The sequence below is a fragment of the Dipodomys spectabilis genome, unplaced genomic scaffold (genome assembly GCF_019054845.1).
Source record: "Dipodomys spectabilis isolate Male_0828 unplaced genomic scaffold, ASM1905484v1 ptg000032l, whole genome shotgun sequence".
Classification (NCBI taxonomy): domain Eukaryota; kingdom Metazoa; phylum Chordata; class Mammalia; order Rodentia; family Heteromyidae; genus Dipodomys; species Dipodomys spectabilis.
Genome location: NW_024870709.1, coordinates 22,949,186 through 22,968,194, shown reverse-complemented (window position 1 = coordinate 22,968,194; position 19,009 = coordinate 22,949,186). Strand labels below are relative to the sequence as shown.

The following is a 19,009-nucleotide window of genomic DNA, read 5'->3' as shown; positions in this document are numbered from 1 at the left end:
TGTGTTGTTTGCTCATCTGTAAACTTGTTTAAGTGCTAAAGCTGATTTTTATTTTGATGGCCACATGAAAATAGGCAATTTCATATCCAAACCCCATGAACTTTAATGGTATATATATATATATATATATATATATATATATTCATTTCCTAGACTAAAGTCAAGATGGAAATCTAATTGGAGCATACACTTTACTTACCATGGATATTGTTTTTTAACAATTCAGATTAATATCTGAAAATTTCTAATGTGTCTGAGACTTTAAGATTGCATTACAATGTTAAGAATTTAATCAGCTACCTCTATATATACAAACTCTTATTCCTTGGATTTTATGACTATTTCAAAAATTGTAACTCAGAAAAATTTCTTTACTCCTGTGTGTCTTTTAAAGTGTATTTGACCAAAATCTCTTCTTGTAGAATTAAACTAAAATATTATCGTGCTTTAGTAAGTTACTATTTGAATAGTAGAATTTTCTACTTTGTCCTTATATGTCATTTAGGCAAAAGTATTTGTGAATTAAAATCACTTTTCCAAGAACTATCATACTTATTTCAGAATGTCAAAAATCTTTTATTGTTTGTTATTCTTCTTATAACATTGGTTACTTCTTTATTTCTAAGACTATAAATGAAAGGATTTAACAGAGGAATTATTAGAGTATAAAAAACAGCAACAGCTATGTCTTTATCCCCTTCATTAACTGAATTTGGCTGAACATACACAAAGAGCAGAGAGCCATAGAACATTGACACAGAGAGGAAGTGGGATGAGCAGGTAGATAAGGCTTTGCTTCTCCCTCCCTTGGATTGCATTGTGAATATAGTGAAAAGAATATAGAAATATGATATTAGGACTACTGTCAAAGTAAAGATTTGAATTAAACCTGCCAAGATAAGTATCATCAAGTCATTAATATAAGGATCAACACAGGAGAGTCTGTATAAGGGAAGGACATCACAAAAAAAGTGATTGATTTGATTTAACCCACAAAATGTTAATCTAAACAATAACCCTACGTGAACGATGGAATGCAGGTTTCCAATTATGTAGGCTCCCGTGGTCATGAGAGTGCAGAGTTTCTTGGACATCCTGGTGTGGTACTGCAGTGGGCTGCAAATGGCCACGTAGCGGTCATAGGCCATTGCTGCCAGAAGAAAGCAGTCTACAGTTTCAGCAAGACAAAGAAAATAAAACTGAGCCATGCATTCATAGAGAGAGATCCTTCTTTCCTTTGAAATCAAGTCCTCCAACATCTTTGGAGTAATGGCACAGGAGCAGCAGGAATCCATGAGAGCCAGGTTTCCCAGAAAGATGTACATTGGTGTGTGAAGACGACGTTCCATGTAAATCAATGCCACCAATCCAAGATTCCCCACCATGGTGACCAGATAGATGACAAAGAACACGATGAACAGCAGGGTCTTCAGGTGTGGCTGATCTGTGAATCCTATGAGGATGAACTCAGTTGTTGAGGTGTAGTTTCTCTCTGGCGACATCATGACCTAGTTTGTGAAGACAGGAGTTAGGAAGACATAAAATCTAATTGAAGGATATCTTTTACTCAATTTCCTTTTTATGACAGAGAAGTTTTTTTTTTTTTGCTTGTCCCCTCCCCCAACATCCTCTGGTGTATATTTCTTGAATACTTGTTGTCTTAGTGTATCAATGGTTTCCAAGTGTGACAGTTAAATTTCACAAAGGTACCTTTGAAAATTCCTGAGAAGATGCTTAAAGAGCAAAAAGGTATTTTTTGTTTTTGTTGTTGTTGGTTGCGGGGCCTGAACGCTGTCCCTCAGCTCCTCAGCTCAAGGCTAGCTCTCTACCACTTGAACCACAGTGCCACTTCTGCCTTTTTCTGCTTATATGGTGCTGAGGAATCGAACCCAGGGACTCATACATGCAAGGCAAGCGCTCTACCACTGAGCTACCTTCCCTGCCCCCAAAAGTGCACTTTTATATCCTTGTGAAAGTACAATATAAAAATATAGGAAAACAAAATTGGTTTGCTTTTCCCAAATAATTACACTGTCATTTTTAAAAAGATTCTCTAAGACAAAGTTATTTTCAACTTTTCTAGACATAATTATTATCTTTTTTTACAGAGTTTACCATTTTTATATATTCTCTAAGAAAACATTTTGCATCTGCAGAAGCTACATCTAAAATGTGTGGGGACAGAGGGACATGGTAAATTATACAGGACTCTAGGCAATCACACACTGAGAACAAAGGAGGATACTGTTTGTCTGTTTGCTTGTTTTGGAGGGGTATGTGCATGTGTGTGCCAGTACCGGGACTTGAACCCAGGGCATCCCACACTTGCTTGCCTTTTTCTGCTCAAGGCTGGCACTCTACCACTTGAGCCATACCTCCACTTCCACAAAGGAGGATACTCTTAGGAGAGAAACACAAAGGCACAATGCCTATGTGCATCTGACCACATAACATAATATCCATTGAAATAAACTCCACTAAATGGAAACAGAGGTTTCTTTCTTTGTTGCTGTTTTTGTATTGTTTGCTTTTTGTCTTGTTTATCTGTCTTTGGGAGGATAAGGGAAGCCACAGAAATGGAGGGATAAAGGGTAAAGAAATGCAGCACTGCTACTCACTAGACACTATGTTGAGAATGAACTATATAACTTGTGTGTGGGGAAAGAAGGGAAAAACTGGGAAAGAGGGAAGAAGTGACATTGTTGAAAAAGAAATGTACTCTATCCGATTTATGCAACTGTAATCCCTCTGTATATCACCTTTATAATAACAATAAAAATAAACTTTAAAAAGAGAAAAAATCTTTTAGACACATGTTAAATAAGTATTGAAAGAATAATAAAGTTAAAAGAAACTGTAAGGGCTATTATTCATCTTTAAAGATAATTACTTTGGAAAGCTAGAGAAATAAATGCTCATATATTTTCCCTCTGCTCTATTTCTGCACTTGACCCCATTTTTATAAGTACTGAATCAGTCCATGTTACAATTCTCAATCTCACTCTCACTCTCTCTCTCTCTCTCTCTCTCTCTCTCTCTCTCTCTCTCTCTCTCTCTCTCTCTCTAGAGGGGGGTTCTGTTTCTTGGGTTTGGGCTCAGGACCTGGGAATTGTCCCTGAGCTTTTTTTTTGCTCAAGATTGGTGTACTACCAATTCAGTCACAGCTCCATTTCTGGCTTTTTGGTAGTTTATTGGAAACAAAGGTTTCATGGGTTTTCCTGCAGGCTTGTTTTGAATTCCGATCCTCAGACCTCACCCTCTTGAGTAGCTAGGATTATAGATGTGAGCCACTGGCTGCCAGCCTGGTTTTCTTTCTTTTCTTTCTTTCTTTCTTTCTTTCTTTCTTTCTTTCTTTCTTTCTTTCTTTCTTTCTTTCTTTCTTTCTTTCTTTCTTTCTTTCTTTCTTTCTTTCTTTCTCTTTCTTTTTCTTTCTTCTGCTCTCTTTCTCTTTCTCTCTCTCTTTCTTCCTCTCTCTCTCTTTCTTTCTTTCTTTTTTCTTTCTCTTTCTTTCTTCCTCTCTCTTTCTCTCTTTCACTCTTTCTTTCTCACTTTCTTTCTTTCTCATTTTCTCTTCCTTCCTTCCTTCCTTCCTTGTTTGCTTTCTTCCTTCCTTTCTGTTTTTCCTTTCTTTCTTTCTAACAAATGCATCACTTCCTCTTTGTAGGGGCATAGACAGGCACAATACTCTGTAATAAAGTTATGTTCTAACACATACCAATTCCATTTTCTGGTTTATGGATTGTATCTTCTAAGTTCAGGACAATTCTAAGATTTTTTTTTTTTTTAGAAAAGGAACCAAAAGTCAACATTGTAATTTTCTTTGATTAAATTTGCACTAGTTTATTGTTAAATATGTAGAAATCATTTTCTTATAAATGTCTTCAGGTTTGTTTTTGGATAATTCTGAGAGATCATTCTGCAAGCTGCAGTGATGAAGCCCGTGGGCGCATGGCTCAGTGACAGAGCAGTTCTGTAGTAGGCCTAGCAGTGACAGAGCAGTTCTGTAGTAGGCCTAGCATCCATCCTGTACATGCTCCAGACCAGTAGGCATATCCCATACACAAACAATGACGACACATTGTGGGGAGAAGATGTAAAGCATTCCAATCCTCCATCTCCTTATTGACCAGGGATCAGGGACTTTGTTTTCTCTTTTCAGCTAATGCTCTTTAGTGACTTGGTTGAATCTAAACTTTTTGACAATTAACTTTGGAGAAGTTTATAAGGGAAAATTTCAATATAATCACCCTAAGAGATTATACTTTCTTTTACCTATACTATTTTTTTCTGCTTTTCTATTGTTTAAAAAATGAAAATTGTATAAGATAATCTGCAGTGGCTCATATCTATCATCCTAGCTGCTTGCGAGGCTGAGATTTGAAACCATCCCAGGCAGGAAAGCACTTGAGACTCTTATTTCTAATTAACTGCCAAAAAAGTTGGAGGAGAAGCTGTGGTTCCAGTGATAGAATGCTAGCCTTGGCTAAAGATGCCAAGGCTCTGGGTTCAAGCCCTGGGACTGGGACACACACACACACACACACACACAACGATAATCTGCATTATGCCATTTAGTCAAGTAGCTAACAGGCTGATCTTTGTTAATGTATAAAAAATAAAAAGGTTTGTTTTGTTTTTGCTTTTTGTTTTGTTCTTGTTGGTTGTGAGGCTTGAACTCTGGGTCTGGGCACTGTCCCTGAGCTCTTCTGCTCTCTACCACTTGAGCCACAGACAAAGGACAAGGGGAGAACTAAATGCAGCAGTGATATACACAAGACAATATGTTGGAAGTGATCTGTACAACGTGGGAGGGGGTTGGTGGGGAGGGAAAGAGGAGAAAAATGAGAGGAGGGGTAAGAAGTTTGTAAGAAATGTAATTATTACCTTCCTCATGCAATCATAACCCCTCTGTATATCACCCTGACAATAAAAAAAAAAGAATTGTGAAAACAAAGCCAAAAAAAATAAATAAAAGATAGCTGGGCACCAGTATCTCATGCCTGTAATCCTTGCTTCTCAGGAGGCTGAGATCTGAGGATCACGGGTCAAAGTCAGCCTGGGCAGGAAAGTTCGTGACACTCTTATCTCCAATAAACCACCAGAAAACCAGAAGTGGCACTATGGCTCAAGTGGTAAAGCACTTGCCTTGAACTAATGAGCGAAGGGACAGCGCACTGGCCCAAAGTTCAATCCTCACAATTCTCTCTCTCTCTCTCTCTCTCTCTCTCTCTCTCTCTCTCTCTCTCTCCATATATATATCTATAGATTTATATTTATATCTATCTATCTATCTATCTATGAAAAAAGGAGTAAACCATTTACATCCTGATAGAATTCTTAATAGAATAGGTTGTTTCATCTTAAGTAACTTATTGTTAGATATGAATTGAATAATACTATCAAATGGATTTTATTTCCATAGTTAAATGACCAAAGGAAGACAATGGAAAAATGTTATCAAAAAATTAAAATCATGAACTGAGTGCCAATGATTCATAATTTTAATCCTAACTACGAAGAAAACTGAGATCTGGAGGATGATGATAAAAACACAACCTCGGAAGAACAGTTTCCTAGACATCATTTACAAAATAACCAGAAAAACAGAGAATTGGAGACATGGCTCAAGTGTGAGGCTGTGAATTCAAATCCCAGCTATGCCAAATACATATACACATAGATACATACATACATGCATATATTAAATTTTTTATATTATTCAGAAAAAGAAGATGAATTTCAGTATTGTATCTCATGCTAGAATCGCATGCCACTTTATTTTTAGCAGAGCTAAGTTTATGTTAAAGGAGTTTAAATTTAGAATATTCTAAAAAATAAATGATTTCAAAAAGTAAGTAATAGTGATAGTTAAAACTAACAAATTTCTTACCTTTGTTTCACAGAGAAGAGGTTTTGTCAGTAAATTGCTTGCTTTATGGTGAAGGCATCAGACTTTTAATGTGTACATGCACCTTGCTACTCAACACATTTGCGATGAAGAGAGTGAAAATCTCAGAGATGACCCACTGGTCAGTGTTGGAAATCATGTCTCTTTCTCTGCAAAGTTAAATTGTTCGTCAAATACTAAAGGGAATTCACTGTAATGACATCAATGTATTTCTGTGGAGATGTCCTAAAAATAAAAACCACATGAAATTAATTAAGATGACTTGAGATAGGGAGGATAATGTAATTTTACTAAAGTTTGTTTGGGGCCCATTTGGTTAATTTGCATAAGCTATTATTATTTCCTCCTCCTCCTCCTCCTCCTCCTGCTCTTCCTCCTCCTTCTTCCTCCTCTTTCTCCTTTTCCCCCTCTTCCTTTTCTTTACTCCTTCTCCTTAATTTTCTTCATCATTTTCATTAAATTAACAGCAAACGCATTGTTTGCTGTTACCTTTTTGACCCCTCACTAGATAGAATGCAATTAATACAGTTTACGAAAAAAACTTAGTATTCAAAAAGGAAATTGGAAGGTGAGTTAGAGCTATCAAAAACATACATAAAATTACTTTGAAAACATTTAACCTAAATTTTCCTGACAATTAGGTAAACATGAAAAAAAAAATTAAATTGTATTTATATGCAGCACTCTAAAAAAATAATAGTATGAAAATTTCATTGTATTTATGAAATTTTGCTTACTGATATATTGGTGATAGCTAAGATAATGTAAGCTTCAAAAAGAATAAAAATATATAGCTTTTTATTTTTGAAATATAAACTGGCAACATGATTCATCAGTTCTAAGATGTATTTATTTTCTAAGTACTTCTGTTTTATACTTTATTTTTAACTATCAAGTAGTAATTTTACTTATTTATAGGCACCTTGAAATATTTTGATGCACATACAGAATGTATCTAATTAAATCAGGGAATGTACCATTTCCAACATTTTAAACTTTCATCTTCCTTTTACAAATTACATTACTCTAGGTAAATTTGAACTTTTTCCTTATAAAGTGACCTTGATTACTTATTTTTGAATTAAAGTTTATTGTATCTGAGCCTAGAGACTGTGCTCACTCTTTTTCATTTCCATAGAATATTTCATCCATTCCTTTGCCTTCTCTTTTTGCAATGTACAATGATTGATAAAGAATATCATTTTTCATGAAAATAATTTTCTATTAGGTAGCATACTGTTGAATGTATTACTTTGGAATTAATTTTACTAAATCAACCCATCTAAATATTTCAGTTGATGTGTTTGACCCATTAATCTTCATTGATATTATTATTGATAGGTATATACTTATATCTGAAAGGTGGGAATATACCTCAATGTTAGAGTGATTATGCAGAATATTTGAAGTCATGAGTTCAATTACCAGCATCACCATTAAAAATTCTTACTTCTCTCATTTTGTTATTTTTCTATTTTGCTTTCCATTTTTTTCTTTCTCTCTCCTGTTAACCCTTGTTTAATTTTTTAAAGTTGGTTAATTTGATTCTTTTTCTTTCAAACTTTATGTCTGATTTACAACTGGATCTTATATTTTCATATCTTCATAAATGCATTTTATTTTTCTTTCATCTAGTGTAGGATTTTCTTGAATTTGTTTTTAAAGATCAGTCTTGTGATTAAGCATTCTGTCAATTTTCTGGAAAAGAATGTTTCTCCTTCATTTCAGAATGATAGGTTATTTGGGTGAATATGTTTTTCTTTCAGAACTTCGGATATACCATTCTGTTCTCTTGGGGGTACAACTTTTGTTGAAAAATCACCTGTAACCACATTAGTGGTTAGCTGATTTGTGCCTGAGTGTGTATTGCAGTTTTTAACATTTATCATTGTATCTGTTAACTTTGGTCCTGTTGAGCATAATATTGCCCAGTGAGGATCTTTTCTTTATTGTTGATTTTATCTTAGGTCATTTGAATTTTGCACAATTGCCAGTTGTTATACAAATATATTTATCTATTCTAAAAATTAAAAGTTTTACTTTATTAAAAAAGCTTCCTTTTTCTTTTCTGTAATATCCATAATGCATATATTTGTTCTCCTAATAGAAGCTTTTCATGATTTCTTCATCATTTTTTCTTTTTTTCTCCTTTATTTGTATAACATTTTTTTTTGTCAGTCATAGGGCTTGAACTCTGGGCCTGGACACTGTCCCTCAGCTCTTCTGCTCAAGGTTTACTACTTGAGCCACAGTTCTACTTCAGGCTTTTTCTGCTTATGTGGTGCTGAAGGATTGAACCTAGGGCCTCGTGCATGCAAGACATGCACTCTACCACTGAGCCACTTTCCCTGTATGTATTAATTTTATAAGGAGTTTTCATCGTGATATCCCCACCCCACACATAGAACATACGCTGATATAACACACTATTCTTTTTATTCCCTATTCCCTTTTAAAAACAATATTAACCTTCATTATGTTCTTCTCATATACATATATAAAACACTTAGTCATAATTGCCCTCCCATCCTCTGCTCACAAGTTCCTCTTTCACTAGTCCTCAATTTATAGTCAATTGTGCATCCTCTTCCTCTTTTTCTTTCCTTCCTTCCCTTCTTTTCTCCTCCTACTTTTCATTCTCCTTCCATCACTCTCACTCCTCTTTGGATTGTTTTTGTTTCAGTTCAAGATATTAAGAATATATGATATTTGTCTTTCTCTTTCTAGCTTATATTGTTTGTCATGACACACAGCTCCAGCCATTTCCTGCAAATTACATAACCTTATTCTTTTCAATGGTGAATGAGAAACCTAAGCAACTCCATTTTACTTAAGACCCCATCTCAGTTCTGCGACTTAACTCATGACCCACTTTAGCCCCAATGCCAGGAATTTATGACAGAAAGCCATGCACAAACAATTCTTGGAGCCCTAGATGGCATTTGCTTAAGGCAGGTGTTGGCCCCCGAGTGACTTTGCCCCTGAGTGACCATGAGCTAAGAGTTTCAGTTAAAACCATATAATGTTCTGACCAACCAGTTCTTCAGAGCCCAGGGCGAAACATGCCATGCATACTGTTGGTCCAGGTGTGACTCATAACCATTTGTGGTCAAGCTATGGGCCAAGGATATTTTTCTGTAAAGCCCAACCAATCATATTTGCCCAGCTTAGCTTGCTTTAAATGTTAACCAATCATGTAATTTCTTATGTAAAAGTTCCTTAAAGTTGTTTGTTCAATACTATAAAAACTGTGCTGATTCTATGCTAAGGGTCTCTTAGCGTCACTGGTCACCGAGTATGCTGAGGACCAAGCTCGAGCTTGCAATAAACAACTCTTTACTGTTTGCATTGATCATGGTCTCTGGTGGTCTGTGATGGGGCATCCAAAAACTAACTAGTTTATTTTAAAAGACCAATCTTCAATTTAAAATTCAACTATGTTTTGTCCATTGTTGGTCCTCTTGACTGCATTTTATTGTATTTATTTTTGTTGAGTTATTCAGATCCAAGTTTTCTTCTATTTTTTCATGATTTCTGCCTTTTTTTGCTCAATTTACCATTCAAGTAATAAACGATTAACTTAATATTTTGGGTCATTTACATTTTTTGGCAAATTACTAATTTTTATAATCTCAATTTTCTGTGTCAGAACACGGCACAACCACAAAACTACCCAGCTGGCAATATTCAGGCTGAATGATACCTCTTTCTATAAGCAATCTTTTCCTCCTCCTGTGTCATCTCTCTCCATCCTTAAACAAGCTATATAGTCTACTTTAAAAATGGGACTCTTTTCTTCTTTTTTTTGTCAGTTGTGGGGCTTGAACTCCAGGACGTTGTCCTGGAGCTCTTCAGCTCAAGGCGAGTGCTCTACCACTGGAGCCACAGATTACTTCTGGGTTTCTGGTGGTTATTTGGAGATAAGAGTCTCACAGATGAAGTGGCGCTGTAGCTCAAGTGGTAGAGCGCTCGCCTTGAGCTGAAGAGCTGAGGGACTGCGCCCAGGCCCAGAGTTCAAGCCCCACGACCGACAAAAAAAAAAAAAAAAAAAAAGACATTATGTTGAAAAACGAACTTTGGGGGGGGGGGAGGGGGGAGGGGGGAGGGGGGAGGGGGGAGGGGGGGAGGGGGGAGGGGGGGAGAAGGGGGGGGAAGGAGAAGGATTGGGATTGGGGTGGGAGCGGGGAGGCTGCATGTAATTGTAACCCCTCTGTACAGTATGTTCACAAATAAAATAAAATTAAACTAAAAAAAAAAAAGTCTCACAGACTTTCCTGCCAGGTTATTTGGAGATAAGAGTCTTATGGACTTTCCTGCCAGGGCTGACTTCAAACCTCCATGTTCAGATCTCAGCCTCCTCAGTAGCTAAGAGTACAGGCAGGAGCCAAGGGTGCCTGCTAAAAGTGGGCTTCTTATACTCCATTATAAGGGGGATTTGCTTCAGCCATGTAAGGCTTATTGATATTTAAATGTAACCCAACACATTAAAATATTCTTTTCACTTTAAAAGATTAATCATTTATCATGTGAATTTATGCAGGATTTTTTTTTGACAAAACCAACATACAAATGTATGATAAAAAATATTTTACTAAACTGGAAATAAGAGAGAACACTTCCAACTGGGTAAAATCAAATTGAAAATCTACAGCAAAGCTCTAATTGTAGAATGGCAACATGAGAATTCTCATGGACCAGCTCCAATTGAGAAAATCTTATAGTAAAAGCCTATTTTAATGTCTTTGAAATTGAGCTAAAGTTAAGTAACTAAAGAAGCAGAAATAGTCACTCCATTTTGGTGAAAACAGGGAGATTCTGTCACATTTGAATCAAAGCTTCTCTGTCCCTTGGCTTTAGGTCAGCATGACTCATACTTCTCCATGGACACACAGCTCCTTCCTTTCCCGCCTCCTCCCTCCCACCTAGTGGTAAATTACTTTCACCTCCATCAGCTATGTGTTTACAGAAGCTAAATTCCAGATGAGTTTTCCCAGGAGTTCCAGGATTCCTTCTTCTACCCAATCCTCATTTGTGAGGGTGACATGAACAAATTTAATGGCAGTATCCTGGTCACGTTCACTCTCAGCTTACTTGTGAGGCAAAGGTTTAATACTGTGCATGTTGAGAAGAGTCACCACTTCTACCCAGTGTCCTATATTAGCTGTGTCAGTCAGGGAGAATTAAGCCACTGTCCCCAACTCCAGATCTGGAGCCTCAGTCTCAAAAATTTTTATCAAAGATATCCAAAGAGAATTAACCATATTAAAAATAGAATGTAAAAATAAAGAAAATAAAAATAGAATGTAGAGAACTCACACCTATTAGTATTCCCTCCTTTATCTTTGAAGGAGTGTATATTTACTGTACAAAGTAGTTTCGTTGTGCTATGTCCATGTATACATCAAATGTAGTTTGCTCTATTTCACCACCTCCATTCCATTTACCCATTCCTTTCAGACCTCTGTCCATGCATGAATTTCATTATGTAAATTTCATTATGAATTTCAAGATGTAAACAATGAATGTTTTGGTGCAAGGCATGTTGGTAACAAATAATACTAATCATTAACTATGCATAGATTAACTGGTTTTCCTAAGACAACAAAAGAGAGGAAGCTAGAAGGAATCTCAGACATGTTGTGAGGAACTCTCTTTGTAATGGGGCTTGATTTAACAGGATATGAATGAGGAATAATCATAGCATGATTAGTCAACATAATAAAAAAATGAAGTAGACCTGTGCTAACTGGATAGTCATCGGAGGTGTGCATGCTACACTGAATGTTGCATCCTTTTGAAGAGCAATATCAGTCTCCACATGGTGTGAAAAACAAAAATAGTCTTCACAAAAATATTCCAGCCAGTTTGTTTGTCAACCATAAACAAGTATTAACAAGCTCCTAGAGTGAGTGAATGAGTAAAGTGACTCTTATATTTTATCCTCAAATGACCTATAGTGGGTGTGGCAGTGAGACCATTCAGTCCGCAGTGAAATGTAAAAGATTTTATTGAGGGAAAAGTGCTGACAGGCCAGGACCGCATCTGGAGTTGGGATCCCAGGAAATACCCTGAGAGCCAGCCCATGTGGGCTTTTAAGCATTCTGGACTAGGGTAGGGAAAGGGAGAGGCTGGGTGTTGGTTTTAGCCAATGATTGTTACAAGAAATACGCACCTTTAGTTTAAATTTCCCGCCAAGGTTTTCCTTGTGGGAAGCAGGGGAATAGAACAAAGGGTGGTGATGGTCCACTGGGTTAGGGCTCCCATTGCTCAGAAAACAGCAGAAGCAGAGTTACAGAGTGACAGGGTTATGGAGTTACAGAGTTACAATTACAGTTACTAGCTAAAGTAATGAGTTAGCAGAGAAGTCTTATCCACAGCACACTTACATTTATATCTTAAAATCATTCATTATCCATTTTTCACAATCCAAGTCAAATATTGTATTCCCTCTTTATGTCCTCCACCATATCAGACCAATAAAAGAATCATAAGATAGGTAAAAACTGTGACACATGGAATAAAACATGCAATAAAAATGCTTGTGAGACTAAGAAGACATAGAATTTAGCATTAAATGCTTCAAAAGAGGCATAATTAATATATTTAGAAGATAAAAAAAACCAGGAGTAAGTAAATGGAGTTCTGAAGGCAATATTACATCAAATATAGACTACCAAGAAAAAGAAAGTAAAAACAAATGAAAAATTTGTAGTTGAAGAGGCCAATAAGTAAAATAAATATCAACAGTACATTTGAACTAACAGAAGGAAGAATCAGGGAATGTGTAGAAGTATTAGATTTTATAAACTCTGTAGCACATCAGAATAAAGGATGAGGCTAAGTGAGAAATGAAGATGCCAGACGGGATGTCAACATATGCATTTTGAAGTATCAGGACTTGAAAAATTGTCCACTAAAATTGAGATTTATACTACCAAATAATTTAAATCTACTAATACTTTTGTACTCTTTATTTAAAGAACCTAGTTTGCTTTCTTGTAGTGAGTATATCTATGAGTATTTACCAAATTTAGTAATTTCTAAATAGTAAATTAAAACATTAATATTTAAAAGTAAGTGTTTCATTATAGAAAATGAGCACAATCCTATTAAAACCATTTTGTAGGAAGTATCTACTGACTGCCAAATGACATGCATTGGTTGAATATTCATAATATGAAATCTCGTGTTACATGGTTGATGCTAAAGGTGTAGGATTATTATTTTATCCAATAATTACAAGCTGATTTTGTGTCCCGTTCTCCTTTCTTTGACTATTCTTTCATGAACATATATGTGTTCATTATTATAGAGCTGAATTATTTATTATGTTTTATAATATTATAGACATAACTTTTAGGAGAATGAATTATTATATGTATGTACCATTATCTCATTCCATACCTTTTTAAATCAATCAATCGCCAAATCAGTTTTCTGAAATTACTCTGCTGCCAAGAAGAATATGGTCTCTGATGCCTCAATATAAATTCTGATTCTGATTCTTTGAGAGTAGAAGGTTCTCAGTGACCTGTTCTATAAGTCACCATGACCTCTAAAATAGTTTGTCACATTGTTGGCTCTGTGCTTTTTGTCAACTCCTACTTCCCAACCCTAGTGACTCATTTTCTAGACTTTGACAGAAACATTACCTGGTCATGTTCCTTTTTTGGAGCAACTATTAAGTGTTTGTCCTATGATACAGTTTATTTCTCATATTATTTAATCACCAAACATCAGGGGCAATAATTTCCATTATCTAAATCCTGAAGCCATATACAGAAAAAGCATGATTCAAATTCAGATGCATTGGACTTGCCTGGATGAGCTTGGCCAAGCCCATAAGTATTTCAGTGCATGAGGTTTTTCTTCAGAAAAGCATGACAAGACAGCTCAATAAGTGTTCTTGCAGTGTACCTTATAGGTAGTGAACTTAGTTTTGGAAGAGTAGTTGTCCTCAGTCATCCTTAGTTTATCTGTTTGTTGGGTAGATATAAATTCTAATTGAGAACACTCAAATTTTCACTTTTTTTTTTTTGTCAGTTATGGGGCCTGAACTCTGGGCCTGGACGCTGTCCCTGAGCTCTTCAGCTCAAGGTGAGCACTCTACCACTTGAGCCACAGAACCACTTATTGTTTTCTGGTGGTTAATTGGAGATAAAAGTCTCACAGATTTTCCCGCCTGGGTTGGTTTTGATCTCAGCCTCCTGAGTAGCAAGGAATACAGGCGTGAGCCAAAGGTGCCCAGCTTTTTCATTCTTTTTTTTTTTTAAACAATAGGTTTCCCCCCACCCCTATTTTCATGGCTGTTGGTAGAACATATTTACCTGTAATCTTGGACACTACTTTTCTTAGTGTTAGTACCAATGACTTCTTTTTTTCTTTTTTGTTGGTTGTGGGCCTTGAAGTACCAATGACTTCTATCTTATGTCAACATTCACCAACATATCCAAGTAAATTACTTTTCTTTGGTGTTTGTACATTCGTCTGATTAAGAAGTACTTTGAATCAGATATTTAGGATATGCACCATTTTCTTCCTCATTTGCAATTGAAAAATATGTCCATCTTTCATAAATTCTAGGAACATATCAATATTTTTAAATTGAAATTAGTGCAGATGTTGGTATTTTCAATGACCAACAAAACAGTTTTACTACCATGAAGAAAGCACTAGATTTATTGGATATATTCAGCAATTATAGTGACATAGAAGATAGACAAATTAGAAAAGTATATAAAAATACATTGGGATGTCACTATGAAGTTCCTCATTTTAAACAACAATTTATAATCAGGAATTGTTATTCTAGTTCAGAAAATGTTAGATACTAATATAAAATATAAAAATATCACTGATAAGAAAACTTGAAATAACTGTAGTCAATTTAATAATCAAAAAGCATAAAATTTGTTCTCATAATATCATATGGTTTTTGCAATGATCAATGACTGAAAACTTGTGGTGTACTTGCTACTTTAACATTATGCTTTAAGATTAAGAAATTTCCTAGCAACCTTTATTTATATCAACTTCTAGTCCAGCATTTAATGGATATTTTTTAAACTACAAAAAAATACCCAAGTTTAAACAACACCCTACTTATTCAGGTATATACCAGAGCCTTATTTTTTTAAAATAAAATACCAACATGTTATACTATGTTAATATTTTGAGTATTAAGTGGAATTTTTACGTTTTTCAATATGTTGATTTATAAAAAGTATTATTGAAAGGCATAATAATTATTGCTAAATGGTAAATTGTTTCCTGTTCATAATTCTTTTTATAGCATTTATTACTTCCTTATTCCGAAGACTATAAATGAAAGGATTTAATAAAGGAATTACTAGAGTGTAAAAAATAGCAACAGATATATCTTTATTCCCCTCATTAACTGAACTGGGTCGAAGATACATAAAGAGAAGAGAACCATAGAATATTGACACAGACAAGAAGTGAGATGCACAGGTAGATAAGGCTTTGCCTCTTCCCTCTTTGGATTTCATTGTGAATATAGTGAAAAGAATATAGAAATAGGATATTAGAACGATAGTAATTGTAAAAATTTGAATGGATCCCAACAAGATAAGTATCATTAATGAATTGATATATGGGTCAATACAGGAGAGTCTGTATAAGGGAAGGACATCACAAAAGAAGTGATTGATTTGATTTGACTTGCAGAAAGTCAGCCTAAATAATAGTCCTACGTGAATGATTGAATGCACGTTTCCAGCAATGTGGGCACCTGCGGTCATCTGAATGCAGAGTTTCTTAGACATTCTGGTGTGGTACTGCAGTGGGCTGCAAATGGCCACATAGCGGTCATAGGCCATTGCTGCCAAAAGGAAGCAGTCTGTAGTTTCAGCAAAACAAAAAAAATAAAACTGTGCCATGCATTCATAGAGGGAAATCCTTCTGTCTGCAGAAAACAGGTTCTCTAACATCTTTGGAGTAATGGCAGTGGAGCAGCAGGAATCCATGAGAGCCAGGTTTCCCAGAAAGATGTACATTGGTGTTTGAAGTCGGCGTTCCATGTAAATCAAGGCCACCAATCCAAGATTCCCCACCATGGTGACCAGATAGATGGCAAAGAACACAACAAACAGGAGGACCTTCAGCTCCGGATGGTCTGTGAATCCTATGAGGATGAACTCAGTTATGGAAGAGTCGTTGTCCTCAGTCATCCTTAGTTCATCTGTTGAGACTACGGTTAGATATAAATTCAAATTGAGAGCACTCATATTTTCATTCATTTAAAAAAATGATAGATTATTTTCTATTTTCATGGCTGTCAGTAGAATACAGTTACCTGTAATCTTGGACATTATTTTTCTTAGTGTCAGTATCATTGACTTCTCTCTTATGTCAACATTCACCAACATATCCAAGGAGGATAATTCACCAACATTTGTCGTAAGAATCTCAGGAGGATGTTCAAACTGTACAATGTGTTTCTTTATATCTTGCATCTTTATATACAGGGGTCTATATATTGGTTTGTTACTAAATAATTTTAATATCAGTTTTTGAAGCTTTCTAATAAAAATTTACAATCCACTATCCTAGATGTAGAGATTATTTTTAATGTGGAAAACTAATTTTATACATTCTTCTAGAATGTATATTTTTAGGAAGCATGTTAGAGATACATGTTAAATGAATATATCAGAGCTCACACAATGTTCATCTTCAATGATAATTATTTTGGAAAGCTAAAGAAATAAACAATGCGAATCAGGTTGGATTATTGTTACAAAAGTTCATATGTTGAAGTGAAATAACTTTGGTTTAAAGAGAACAAAAGTGAAATTATAAATAAAGAAATAAATTACAATATATTGTTACGTGTGATTGATTTTCTTCACAATAACATCTATTTTAATAAAGACTCACCATTTCTTGTCATTATTTCCCATTTTCTACAAATATCTCAGTCTTTTCTCCATTATGTGCCATAATTCATGTACAGTGCTACATAGTAAAGTCATGTCTGAATAACTCAGGCTGTACCAATCTCCTATTCTGAATTGTGAAGCATGTCTTTTAGACAGGAAAATTTATAATTTCTTCTTTAAAAGCTGTATTGATTTTGCTTTTAAATGTATCATTACTATTTCTTTATTACTAATAAATGTCTTCAGGTTTATATTTAGATAATTCTGAGACAGGAATTATGCAGTACTATGGGGCTGCTGTGGGCATAGCTGTCATAGGACTCTGATAACATGCACAAGACCTGCCCTGTTTATAATCCTGAGTAACACAAAAACTTTCTATGGAGAGAAGACAGAATTCATTACAATCTGAGATCCTTGCTATTGATCTGGGAATGCTGAACTTTCTTCCATTACTCTACAACGGATCCTTAGTGAGCTGTTTGGAATCTCAACTCTGGTGGAGTTGATGGCACTCAATTTCAATGCAATCATCTTAAGATATATATGTGTATATATATATATATATATATACATATATATATATATATGTTTCCCCCAAAAATGGTTATTAGAAATCACATTTAATATGCATGCCACACATTTTGACTGGATTATTTAAATTTCACTGTCATAATTTGCATTTTTCATTATTTAGAAAATAAAATGAGTAACAGTGTAATACCTCATCCTAAAATTACATACTATTCACTTTTTAAAAAGGTAAACCTAGGCATTTAAAATTGGAGTTGAAATTTCAGAATATTGAAAAGGTAAAAACAATTTTGAAAAGTAAATATAGTAGCTAAAATTAATGTGATTTCCTTACTTTGTTTTTAATTTTGAAAAGTAAATATCGTGGCTAAAATTAATGTAATTTCCTTACCTTCTTTTTGTTTTTTTACAGAGAAAAGATTTTGGCTTATGCGTTGTTCGCTTTATGGTGAAGGTGTCAGAATTGTAATGTGTACTTGCACCTTGCTATCCAAAGTATTCAGGATGAGATGAATAACAATCTTAGAGGCAACCTTTCGGTCATTGTTCTTAATTATGACCCTTACATTGTGAAGTTAAACTGTTCCATCCAGTCCCAAAGGGAATTCATTGCAATGACATCAATGCATTTTGAAAGTGCTAAAGATACAAACCACATGAAATTAATTGAAGCTGTCCTGTGAGACAAGAAAGTAAAACAATTTCACTAACGTTTGATGGTTATCTTCATCTTGTTGATTTGTTCATAGCCCTCAATACTGATTGATTTAATTATAAAAGAGACATTTCTGCTATGGATATTATTCAAGAGTGCACAATGGAATGATGACCAAAGTAACATGCAGTTTTCAAAAAAACATAACCAAGATACAGAATATAAGGATAGAAAGATTTCTGGGTTCAGTAAAAAGAATCTCTTCTTTTTGTTTTCTGAGCGTGGAACACAAACTTAGCTCCCGACCTCTTCATTCGCTGGCTAGTGCTCTACCAACTGAGCCACTCATCCCAACCCTCTAAAAATACTCTTGAATCGAACACAAACAATATACATCATCACTTTTCCAGAAAATAATCACTTTGTCTCCCTGGTGTCAATTAAGTTATATAATATCATAAGTAAGTCTCATCAGCGGTTGTGTGAAATTCTACATAAAATTTAAGGTAGATGATGAAGACATACATAAAAAATATTGGTAGGATTGCAATAGGGAAAGGAAATCAGTGGGCTTGATTCTGATAATGTCCTTTAAAAGAGGAGTTGTACATTAAATTCTAACTGTAAAAACATCATGAAATCTTGTTGAAGTATCCAACACATAACCCTTTATTGGACCCTTTATAATTAAGTCAGAAAACAGATGTCTCTGGATATCTGTTTGATATCTATTTTGAAAAGTTTCATCATATTTTTGTCTCAGAAGAACTACAAAATTAGAAACAGGTAATTGATGTGAAGGCATATGGGATTTATTTAAAGTTTATGGAATATACTCATAAGCTAATCCAAACTTAATACACCTATTGCTTGGAAATAAGGCTTTATTCTCTTCACTAGCGAATTTTAGCTTATTAGCAGAATAATTCCTGTTATATTCTGAACCCTGTTGTATACATATCTCCTGATTTTGTTATATCACATGAATATAAAGCATAAATTTCTTCTTTG

At 34.9% G+C, this 19,009-nt stretch overlaps 2 protein-coding genes across 2 annotated transcripts; both read right to left on the bottom strand.

Moving 5' to 3' along the window:
* Nucleotides 1-557: 557 nt before the first annotated feature.
* LOC122105507 (olfactory receptor 5K1-like) lies at nt 558-1,505 on the bottom strand. The gene has a single exon (XM_042676749.1). The coding sequence runs from the start codon at nt 1,503-1,505 to the stop codon at nt 558-560; it is 948 nt and encodes a 315-aa protein (XP_042532683.1).
* A 13,654-nt stretch (nt 1,506-15,159) lies between these two features.
* Nucleotides 15,160-16,098, bottom strand: LOC122105655 (olfactory receptor 5K3-like). The gene has a single exon (XM_042676979.1). The coding sequence runs from the start codon at nt 16,096-16,098 to the stop codon at nt 15,160-15,162; it is 939 nt and encodes a 312-aa protein (XP_042532913.1).
* Nucleotides 16,099-19,009: the final 2,911 nt, after the last annotated feature.